General features: G+C 31.7%; 2 protein-coding genes across 2 annotated transcripts; one reads left to right on the forward strand and one right to left on the reverse strand.

Annotated features, from left to right (window-relative positions):
* Positions 1-100: 100 nt before the first annotated feature.
* LOC149499218 (uncharacterized) lies at positions 101-1,995 on the forward strand. Its single transcript, XM_089722357.1, has 3 exons — positions 101-379; positions 494-644; positions 1,139-1,995. The coding sequence occupies exons 1-3, from the start codon at positions 101-103 to the stop codon at positions 1,993-1,995; spliced, it is 1,287 nt and encodes a 428-aa protein (XP_089578483.1).
* Positions 1,996-5,714: 3,719 nt separating this feature from the next.
* On the reverse strand, positions 5,715-7,232 carry LOC119370199 (uncharacterized). The gene is made up of 2 exons (XM_089722360.1): positions 6,680-7,232; positions 5,715-6,526 (listed from the first exon to the last, which is right to left on the reverse strand). Exons 1-2 carry the CDS (start codon positions 7,230-7,232, stop codon positions 5,715-5,717), a joined length of 1,365 nt encoding a protein of 454 aa, XP_089578486.1.
* Positions 7,233-12,589: the final 5,357 nt, after the last annotated feature.

Consider the following 12,589-nt stretch of genomic DNA (forward strand, 5'->3'; position numbering starts at 1 on the left):
TGAAGGGTCGCTCAATTCATTCTTAGATAATGCTTGCAAATGAGATGATTCATGAGATTGACAAAGCATCAGGGGTCACAATCTAGCCATCAAGTTGGATATGGCCAAAGCTTTTGACAGGGTAGATTGGAAGTTTTTAGAAGCAGTTCTGGTAAGATTCGGTTTCTCCGCTCATGTGATTAATATTATTATGAGCAATCTTGCTTCTACCCAACTTTTTGTGCTTGTTAATGGGGTTACTTACGGTTTCTTTCAATCGACTAGAGGAGTTAAACAGGAAGATCCGTTGTCACCGTATCTGTTCATTTTAGCTTCTGAAAGCTTTGCACGGGGCCTCAATCATTTAATGGCTGCGGGTACAATTTCACCTTATAAACTGGTGAGACATTGCTTTATAATTTCTCATCTTTCTTTTGCAGATGATTTGTTGATTTTTCTTAAAGGGGATGTCAGAAGCATTTCGAATCTTAAGAAATTTTTGCTTTCTTATCAGGAAGCTTCTGGGCAATTGATCAATTTCGACAAAAGCTCTTTTTATTGTTCTAAGAATGTCTCTCAGGACAAGGTTTCTCGTCTTCAGGATGCTTTGGGCATTAAAAGGAGGCCTTTTCCTTTAACATATCTTGGTGCGCCAATCTATCAAGGTATTAATAGAGCTCATTATTGCAGTGGCATTTTGCAGAAATTCGAGTCAAAGCTCACAGGTTGGATAAAAAAGATCCTTTCTCCAGGTAGCCGTTTATTATTGATCAAGCATGTTCTAAATTCCATTCCTCTGCACATAATGGCAGCCATGGTGTTGCCCAAAAAAAATATTGAGATTATTGGAGCATCAAATGACTACTTTTTTCTGGGGTAGCGAAGTGGATCGTTCGAAATATCACTGGGTCAGTTATCATGATATGTGTTTTTCGACTAAGGAAGGAGGGCTGGGGTTAAGATCTCTTCACTCTTTACAGAAAGCCTATTCGCTCAAAATCTGGTGGACTTATATGCAGAGAAATTCTTTGTGGGCTAACTATATGCTCCAAAAATATCATCGACAGGGAGAAATGAGCTATCAACTTATCGATTCTTGCACTTGGAAATGGATTTTGTCAAGTTCTCTCTCTTATTTTCCCACTTGTTGATTTTGCAGATAATAATGTGGTGTGGCGAGGAGAAAGGAATGGCAAATTTACTCTTGCTTCAGCCTACGATTGTGTTAGAGAGAGCAAAGCTTCTTGCCTTTCAAGCAACGCTATTTGGGATTCATCTTTTCCGCTTAAGCTTTCTATTTTTACATGGAAACTCCTCAGGGGAGCTTTACCTTTGTCGAGACGTCTTCAAATATTCGGGATTTATGGTCCATCCCGTTGCCCATTTTGCTTTAAGTCGGAGATAACTGCTGACCACCTTTTCTATTTCTACCCCATTATTGCTAAGCTTTGGACTTATTTCGGCTCTTTTTTCCTAGATACTCTTGAGTCACAAAATTCTCTGCGGCAAGAGTTGATTTTTTGGTGGCTTTGTGACAGGCTAGATTCGGCTATGAGTAAGCTTAGGCGCTTGGTACCACAGGTAATTGTATGGTCTATGTGGAAAATGTATTGTAAGTGTAATTGGGATAATGAAGCTTGCTTTCCAGACCTCCTTTTACAAGATATCAGTAGGTTGTTATTAAACTGGAGCATTGCCAATTCTGGTAAGAGATTTGCAACAACTTGGTCAGCAAAAGCTGATTGCCACATCATTTCGGCTTCTTTTGGCAAACAAAAATTAAAGCCAATGACTATTACTTGGATTCGGCCTAGGCAAGATTGCTATAAACTGAATATTGATGCGTCTTTCAACAAATTTTCAGCAGCGGGGGGTGCTATCCTTCGAAACAGCCATGGTAATTTTGTTGTTGCCGCTTGTTTTCCGATTGTTGCCGGGACAGCTTATGAAGCAGAGCTTGAGGCTTTGATTTGGGGGCTCTCCTGGAGTATTGATAAAGGTTTTTATCCCATCTAGGTGGAAATGGATTGTCTGGATCTAGTTGCTCACGTTAATCGGGCACAATGGATTAGAGCAGGTCCCTCGGTTTTGCTGCGTGTTGCTGACTTGTTGCATCTTCACTCTTCCTCCATTCATCACATATATCGTGAAAGAAATCAAGCCGCACATCTTTTGGCCACTCATCAAAGGCTCCACCATACTTCTCTTTCTTTTACCTCTTTTAATTCTTTGCCTCATTTGATTAAAGGTATTGTATTATTGGAGGCTATGGGGACTACGTATTTGAGATATAAATAAAAGGATCATTTTCTTAAAAAAAAAACTTGCATTTAAAAAAATATATATGTTAATTGACTCTAACTAAATTATTGAACTTATTCATATTGGGTAACAAATTTAATATAACATTAAATTTGTAAAGTATGATTAAGACCAATATATGCTAGTATGTAATGAAAATAAGGAGTACATTGTTGAGTAGTATCTCATATATGTTTACATGCATGCATTTGAGTATAATATGCATTTTTGTAGTATCATGTAATAATTAATAAAGAAAAGGGACATTGAATTTAGTACCTCAAATATATTTATATGTATATATTTGAGTATAGTTTACATTCTAATTGTGATCAATTGCAAAGTCTCTAATTGAGAAATTTTATAAGTCAGTTTAAGTGTTACCACCAAAGTGGAACATTTATTGAGATTTATAACAGTATTTTCAATTATTTGTGATGAGATGGTAATTTTAGTTTATTATATATAATGGTCTGCCCAAAGGGAGTCATTCTATTTATTAATTTGGAATCCTGTATGGGATGGATCATTTGTGTTTGGAGATACACTAGCTTAGAAGTTTATTCATCCAAAGGGGATTGACCGTCGAAAGTTGGTGCATTCTTAATTGTGAGCTCTATAATTTGGAAAATTCTACTACATGTGTATATTCTTCCCAAACGGAAATGTGTAGTGATGCCAGAATTTTTCGTGTGATTGAGTTATAAAGTTTTGATGATTCACTTATTAATATATGTTTTAGTGATATCATGAATAATCTCCATTGAATAGAATAATAATAATGTATTAGACGAATACCCGCGCTTTGCGCAGTTGTACTAAAAATATTTTTTATTTAAATTATTAGATATATGTTTTGAGTTAAATTTTAAGAAATCAAAATATGGAAAATGATATTGCACCTTTTAAGAAAGGTGCGAGTTTTAAAAAAGAATAGTTTAGAAGGTAATTGTAACATTAGTTTATTGTATAGTTCACAACACATATTCGGTATTTTTTTTAGCTGAGATTTACATATGAAAAATTTTGTAGCTTATTGTAATATTAGTTTATTTTGTAGCTTAGGTTTCCTTAAATAGAAGAAAGTATATAACTTTGTACATATATGTATGTCCTGTCATATTTCAAAGTCATGGCTCTCAAAGCATAAACATGTACTTATTAAATTGCCAGAATTTCTTTGCTTGATTTGATAGTGAATTCACAGTCATATCTGAAATGAATTGAGTTTAATTTTTCTATTAAAAGCAGCTTCTAAAATCATATTTTTTGACAATATTGATTGTAATTCTTACTTAAAACACACAAAATAATATAAAAATAAAAATATAATATATCCATAAATGGAAAAGAAGCCAAATACAGAGCTTACTATGAAATTTGAACTTCATGAAGTTGTAATTGGTTTTTTTGATCTAAAAAGAAAAAATCAAAATTGGCGGCTATAGTTGATGGGTGGCTTTTGGCAAAGTTGCAACATTTTCCATTTCCAAATTCACATAAACTTTCGTTACACTGGTGGAAGCAAACAAAACTTCATCTGCATCCATAACAAAAAAAAAAAAAAAAAAAATGCATTGGATATATTTTTTTTCATCATGTGCTATGTTTGAGTGGAAAGGTTATTTTTACACCACAAAAATTATAACCTCTAAATTTCTTCACCATTGTAGATGTGACAATGACTACAAAAGGGCCAAAATTCTTTGAATAAAAACTCGCATCAAAAGATTCTGCTAATTTTTCCCACAAAGTGATTTTTACAGCCACAGGACTGTTCATCAAAAAAACATTCAATGTCAAAACAGATATAAACTCAAATGTAATAAAGATCTTAAATGAACAACATGAATCTACTAATCGGTAATTATTTCTATGTCCCTTTTCTTTCTTCCATTGCCTACGGCCTCAATATTACCTATACCTGATAGACACCCAATCACATCTACATAAAAATAAAGATTAAGTTAACAATTAACTGACAATCAGAAAAGGAATACTTGAAATTTTAAGATTGTGAATAGAAGGGAAAGAATTTTAATACACACGTGATAAAATCCTGTTATCATTTATTTTATCTTCAACTAAATCAGAACTGATAAATTGAAAGCCATGCCTTGCAAATCTTTTTATTAATTTTTTTGACAGAAGTGTTGAGCAGAAACAAAATTTTATAATAGCTTTTTATTGATTGATACTGATTATTACTTGTAACTACTTTGAAATTCGTAATCTTGAAAATGCATGCTTCTATCAATAATTGCTTATACGTACTAACCTAATTTTTCCTAATTGATGCATGTATCAAATTATCCTGTAATAATATGAAAGACGTTAGGATGATATGAAAACGTATATACAAAGATGTTTTCAAATAACATTCAAATCCAAAAATATATGATTTGCAGTTACCTTTTCATCTATAAGCACCATATCTAAACTTATCAGTTCAGATTCAATTTTGAGATTTACAGACTCCCACATCCTACATATTCTAACCATTATCAACCAATCACTCTTGTTCTATTTATTTCATGAAGAAAAGAGTATTCCATAGTCATACTGATAATATTTGAAAGGTAAATGAAATTGAATGTTGCTTTATCATTCAACATGAACACTATATATATATATATATATATATATAAAATGATATTGTCAAGGGAAGCAAACATACACTTCTAATTCTAAACTTTTCAACTTCACAATTGTAATTTTATTGTTCACATAAATACATAAACGTTAAACATGTCTTTGTAATAAATTAAACAAATTTCATACATTAAGACAATTGGAAACAATTCAAAGGTTCTTCTTCTTCTTCTCCTTGTTCTTCTTCGAGTATAAGAAATGTTTCTTTGATTACTGAATAATCCAGGTAATAATGATTAAACAAATAGGATACTGAAAGGCTGTTGGGAAAGAAAACAAACACTTTGACTTTTTCAAAACCTCTTCTTCTTTTTATTGCAAATTTTGAAAAGCTTTAAAAACTAATATTATTTATATTATTGATATTAGAAAAGGCAATAAAAGGCTAATATTTATAATGTTTGTAATAAAAGGAAGAATATCAAAATCTAATATTGATATTATTAAGGCAGAATTATAAAAGGCAATTAACATTTATTAGAAAAGCATTTAATTTCGTTTTGAAGGTAACATTCAAATTTGGAACATTTATTTTCCTTATAAATCATTAACATTTGTTGACTCAGCTTTAATTCCTATTTAAGCTCAATCATATAAGGCAACTAATCTAGCATTATGAACATTATTAAGGCAGAATTAGAAAAGGCAATTAATATGTAATAGAGTATTTATAAATTATATTTTTAATTTTATAGTCAATGATTATGCATATTGTAATAATCACTAAGAAAAATTGACTCTAATTACTTTTTTTTTTTTTTGAAAGGCAAAAGCCAACTTCATTAAGCAACATATAGAGAGGAAATAACATCCGGAATTGTTTCCCAAATTGTGAAACGGGGGAAACGAATCGAAGCATGAGCTAAAACATGTGCAGCTCTATTTAAATGTCTACCAATCCATCTAACTCTAGTGTTAGACCTAGCAACAAGTAAGGACCTGCAATCTTGAATAATAGACCCAAAAGAGGAGTTATCCAAAGCTGGAGAATGCAAAGCCAAAGCAAGCTGTTGACTATCCGTGTAAATAACACCACCATCACTCAAGTAATGAGAAGAATAAATAATAGCCGAACGGCAAGCCAAAGCTTCAGCCACTGCTAGATTGTGGACTCCATCCAAGAACCCCGAAACTGCCCCAAACCAACTACCTTCAGCAGTTTCCACAACGCCACCAAAACCAGTGAACCCTTCTTGCCGAAACAAAGCAGCATCTATAAATAAACTCCAACCGCCATTGGACAGGAAGGTTTGCAAATTGTCAATAGTGTTAACTTCATCAGCAACATATCTACCTGTTTGAGTGTGCAAATTCCTAAGATTATCCATTGATCTCCATTCCACTAAATACGACACAGCATTGTAAACCAGCTGATTAGGGGAGATACCCTTAGAAGACCAAAAGAAATTATTTCTAGAATTCCAAATGTTCCATGCAATAAAAGAGAATAATTCTGCCACCTCTCTTCCCTTATGACTCCAAATATTCATGAAAACATTGGAAAAGGAATCTCCAGGGACTAAAGAGAAAACACCTACTACACTCCAACAACGAGAGGCCAAAGCACAATGAAGCAAAGCATGATCCACAGATTCTATAGAAAAACATAAGGGACAAATGCTATCAATATCAACTCCTCTATGTTGAAGACATTGTTTAGTTGGCAAGAAATTACGCATAGCACGCCACATGAAATCACGAATTTTTGGAGGAATTTTCAGGCTTTAGATACGCTTCCATAACTCACTTTGAGTCACAGCAAGATCATAGGAGGCATGGCTAATATGGTAGCCGGATTTAACAGTATACATGCCTTTCTTATCAAAGTGCCATATCAGAGAATCTTTAGCATTAAACATACTAAGAGGAATAGAGAGAATAGCATTTACGTCGCAGGCAGAGAAATATTCCATGAGCCCTTTAATATTCCACCTTCTACCATCATCCAAAATCAAATCTGAGACTCTCAAGGCACCATCAACAAAAACAGCCCCATCATCAGCAATAAAAGATCCTTCTTTCGGGATCCAAGGATCACTACCAGCAAGAATACTCCTACCATCTCCCACCTTCCATCGAACACTCTTTTTCAACAAGTCAATAGTAGCAAAGATACTAGTCCAAACAAAGCTCGGGTTAGTACCCCTTGAAGCTTTCAAAAAATCCCCCAACGGAAAATATTTAGCTTTAAAAATACTATAGAACAAAGTATCAGTTTGCGTAAGCAAACGCCACCCCTGGTTGCCAAGCATAGCAATGTTAAACTGATAAAGGTCCCGAAAACCCATACCTCCCTTCATCTTCGATGCAGATTGACTCTAATTACTTTAATATATTTTGTTTCACTTTTAAAATAAAATGACAATATGTCTGTCCATACACTTTAATTAAATCGTACAAAAAATTAAATTGGATTAATATTTTTAGATTTGCAAGTATTATTATTATTATTATTTATTATTATTATTCAACTCTACATTTGAAGAAGGTATCATTACAATTTTGAATATTGATTTTATTTCCTTAAAAATTATCAGTATTTGTTGACTGAGTTTTTATTCCTATTAAAGCTCAATCATATAAGGCAACTAATTTAGCATTATGAATATTATTGAAGAGTTACAAAAGGCAATTAATATTTCATAGAAGACTAATAAATTTTTTTTTTTTTTTGAAAAGAAATAATGCTCATATTATTATCTCAAGGAAAAATAATCCAACAAAAAATCAGGAACAATATTCCATTTCTGGACTCTAACATATCGATAGGATGCTCTAGCTAACAAATAAGCACATATATTCACTTTACGACGAACCCATTTAATGTTTATATCAGGCCTAGAAGATAACAGGAACTTACAATCACTAATCAATAACCTAACTTCAGAAAAATCAGTATAAGAATTAACTAAAGCCAAATAGACCTGCTGGGAATCAGTGTATAAAGTTCCACTGCCCTGCATATGAGAACAAACAAAAATAATAGCAAAACGGAAAGCTAATGGGTCCACTAATGCTAGACCAGGATTGCTATCATAACAATGCTCTAATAAAACGCCCTTCTTCATCCTCGAAACAAACACCATAACCAGCCATATGAGAAGTTTGAAAAATAGACCCATCAACGTGACCATGCCAAGCGCGTTCCCGGTTGATCCCAGACAGTTTTTAATTTATAGTTAATTGATGATTATGCATACTGTAATCGTCACTACCAAAAAATTAACCTTAATTAATTTAATTGATTTTGTTTCACTTTTAAAATAAAATGATAATATGTACGTCCATAAACTTTAATTAAAACGTATAAACAAATCAAAATTTGATTAATTTTTTTATATTTTTGAGTATCATCATCATCATCATTATTAATGTTTTTTCACTGGGTTTTAATTCCTATCAAGCCTAATTATGTAAAGCAACTACATTGGCTTCTGTTTAAAGAAGGTAATTTGATTTTTTGTATGCATGATTTTCAGTTTCATTTCAAATGATATTCAATTTAACTAATTAACATTTCAATTTGAGAACACCGAGTGCCACAAGAGTCATATTGGAAGTTGCATTCACCTACCATTTTAAATCAAATAATGTAAACTCAAAATTGGAGGTATCGATAAAGTGACAGAATTTCTTGTTACAATAATAATAAAAAAAAAAGAAAATCTTTAAATTAGAATGTGAATTCTTAATATTTAAATTATATAAGTCATATAGTTCCTAAGGAGGCCTGAGAGCGAGTCTCCGAACTGCTATTGGCATGGAGCCTACTATCTCCAACCAGAGGGTCAAGTGTGAGAGTATATATCCTCATTATCAGGAGATGCCCCAAAAGCAGGTTTGTGATATCCCGACCAGGCAAAACAATCCTAAGAGGACGGGTAGAGCGAAGTTCCTGGCTAGCTTCTAGGATGGCAGGCTAGCTAGGGTAGTGGAATGCGGGACAGAGGAATGAATCGAATCATATATCGAAAAGGGAAAACTAATCATTAGAGACGCCTTTTGGTGTAATGGCTAGAGAGTTGGAAGAACTCCAGGGTTAAGCGTGCTTGCTTAATAGAAATCTCAGGATGGGTGACCTCCTGGGAAGTTTCCCATTTCACCTGCGGGACAAAACCGTGCGGGTAGGGCGTGCGGGGACTACACTGAGGTGTAGAGCGTCCGTGGATTACACTAAAGCGGACAATTCCTCTAGTGATTAGAGTCAAGGCGTGACAGGGTGGCCAAGATGGACAAGGATGTGGCGGCTCGAGCCTATATATTCTATCTGCTATGGACTACTTTATTCACTAACCATGGTAACGACGCGGACTTGATGCCACTAGGCAGTTCAACTAGGGAGCTGTCGCCCTGTCTTATCTGTATTATGGTATGGACTTGTGCATCCGATGAGCATATTTAAAAGTCAGCTACAAGCAGGCCATCGGGGTATAAAATTTCATCTTCCGGTTATTATTTGTTTTCTGCTTTTATTCTTGCTCTTCTTCTTATTCACTATTTTCTGGATTATTTATGATGCAGATTTGGGCTTGCGAGCATAAGGTCCTCCCCTCATTACTATGCCAAATTATAGCCCTTTTATATTACGGAAAAAATTATATGTCATGAATTATTCATGTGCTATCAATTTTGAGAATCAATTGATTTATTTTTAAATATAATTAATATATTGTCATTATTATGTTTGGAATGATATTAATCATTGATCTAGAATTATCAATGATATTTATACCTCGGATATGCTCCTGAAGTAGCATATTGAGAGAAAAAATTTTAAGAGAAACTTTGGATTTATTTCATGTCCTTTTATCATTGAGCAAAATAAAAAGCTCCTTATAAATATCATGAAGCTTGCCCAGCTATATTTTCTCTATTCCCTGAAGTGAATGCAATGACACATAATACTAGACACGAGAATATTGAAATCCACCCAACTAGATTTGATGCATTCCCTGAAGTAAATGCAATGACACATAATACTAGACACGAGAGTATTGAAATCCACCCAACTAGATTTGATGCATTCCCTGAAGTGAAAGCAATAATATATGATTTTGGGTGTGGACATGAACAATAAAAAAGATATACTTATTGCTAAAAATATTAGTAAGATCACAGTTGAAGTAATGATCTTAGCAATTATGATGGCCACATAATTAAGAATAAATTTTACCATCAGAAGTGGTACAAATAATGTGGCATATATGGATATTGCTTATATACTTATTGTACACCAAAATATTGAAAGGCAAATTTGACTTTAGTAGTAAAAGAATTTTTAAATGCTCTAGAAGAACAAGTGTTACTATTTAGAGGAATGGATCTTACGCATAATGCATTATTTCAAAGAATATTCATTAAATGTATATAATATAGAGATATTAATTGAAATAAATATGATTGTAAACCAGAAATTTACAAATCCAAGTACTTTTATTATTTGACATGATTAGTTTGGACCATATCGGTCAATAATGATGCAAAAAAGAAAAAAATTTAAATCTGTATATGGATGTTTCTTGAAGAACCAGAAATTTCTTCAAATCTAATGAATTTTGCATGCTTAGTTTATTCTCAAATCAAATTAATTATTGAGCAACCATCAAAAGTTTAAATTGAACTGCGTGCATTTTCTGAAATATATAAAGTAAAATTATTGATCAATCATCCATTATGTGGATTATTTGGATATTGTATGGATGCATTCAAAAAGATAGTTTTATGATTATTATTAACTTGCAACTTGAAGTTTGCAAAGATTATTATCAACATGCAACTAAAAGTTTGCATGATTATTTGCGCAAATAATTTGATGAAGAATATAATTTCCAGATTATGCTATTAAGACAATTTCTCTTGAGAATGATGGTGAATTTACTTGTCAACCTTTAATGATTATGGTATGTAATAATTGAAATAATTATAGGACAACCCGTTGTTGCTTTTAGTTTATACTCAAAATGATTTAGTATAATTAATTGTTAAATAATTGCAATTATATATTACAAGGATTATTATGAGAATGAAGCTCTCTATTTTTATAGGGACATGCTATTAAATTTAATAACACTTACTCGTATCAAGCTAATAAGTTATATAAGTTCTCCCCTTTATAATTGATTTTTGAATCAGAAATCAAACATTACCTATTAAGGAGTTTTCAAAATGTGCAGTATAAGAAATTGGGTTTATTAAAACAAATTAATTTGTCATAATAATTACTCATTTTGTCATAATATAATACTTGTGACCAACTTAGTTTGTCATCAAGTTTGTTACAATAAGCTTGTCTTAATAATTCTGTTATGACAAAATCATATTTCGTTACAATATGAATAAATTATCGTGACAAGTGAATTTGTCATCTGGACTAACCTATTATGACCAAATGTTTGTTATAATAAAATATTATTTTGTCACAACTAGTGATGCTTAGCACTAGAAAATAAATTTTTTTGTGACTAAACTTTATTTGGTGTCAAATAAAAATTTATCAAAATAATAAATTGTGATAAAATTCTTTTGTCTTAATATGAATAGTGATAAATTATTTTGTTGATATAATATATTGTGAAAATATTTATTACTTGTTATGATACACTTTAAATGAATTAATTGTCACTATAAATTTATATTATTTTCTGGACTCATTTATTTTAGGAAATTTTATCATTAAGTTTAAAAAAGAAAATATCATTACAATATTAAAAGGGATAATTCACGGAGACTCAAATAAATAGAAATAAAATAAAAAATTAAATTGCATTCATATACTAAAAACAATTTATTTACATTGAAATGAGTGATCAAGAAATTATGTACAAATTCTATAATTTAAGTCTACAACTAACAAAAATATAATAAAAGATAAAAAGTTACAATTAATTAAAAAAATATAATCCTACTTATAATGAGGCCACGATGGTAGATTTGTTGGAACCACCTTCTCCATCTTCTCTAAAATTCCATTGGCGAATCAGTTTACTTTTTGTTTTCTATTTTTTTTCTTGATCATGTTCCTGCAATAGAAAAAAGAAAACAATGAGAAACTCATTTAGCCAAAAAAAGAAAAACAAAAAATAAAGAACAATAAAACTTGTACCTGCTCCCAATCTGTGATGATACTAGAAACAATAAAGAAGTAGTGAATTAATGCGGTGGAGGTAGACATCAAGGAATTGAACAGGGGCAAGTAGTGAAGGATGGTGAAGGCAAATGCTGTGAAAGGTAGATACGATGGCGAAACAAGTCACGGAGATAAAAGAGAGTGAAGGAGGCGACGGTTAGTTGTACAGAAATAAAAAAATTGGTGAGGGTTTTTAAGTTAATATTTGGCTATAAAACATCACATTATTTGACTATTTTATTTTATTTTTTTCACTAGAGACTTAATTTTATATTTAATATCACATTATTTTTGTTTTAATAATTAAATTATAATTTGTGTGTATTATTTTACTATTCCTTATGTTACTTCAATCTAATGCTACATTTCCAACTGTCTTATTAATATAGAAATATTACCAATTATTACTACCTATTTAAAAGGTAAAAAAAAAAAAAAAAACTAATAACATACTATTTTGAAATTTTGAATTATTAAGTTGTAATCATTTTTGTAACTAAAATAAATTTTAACTATATAATAGTTTCACGC

The sequence above is a fragment of the Jatropha curcas genome, chromosome 1, assembly GCF_041381405.1.
Source record: "Jatropha curcas cultivar XTBG-Jc1 chromosome 1, XTBG_Jcur_1.0, whole genome shotgun sequence".
NCBI lineage: Eukaryota > Viridiplantae > Streptophyta > Magnoliopsida > Malpighiales > Euphorbiaceae > Jatropha > Jatropha curcas.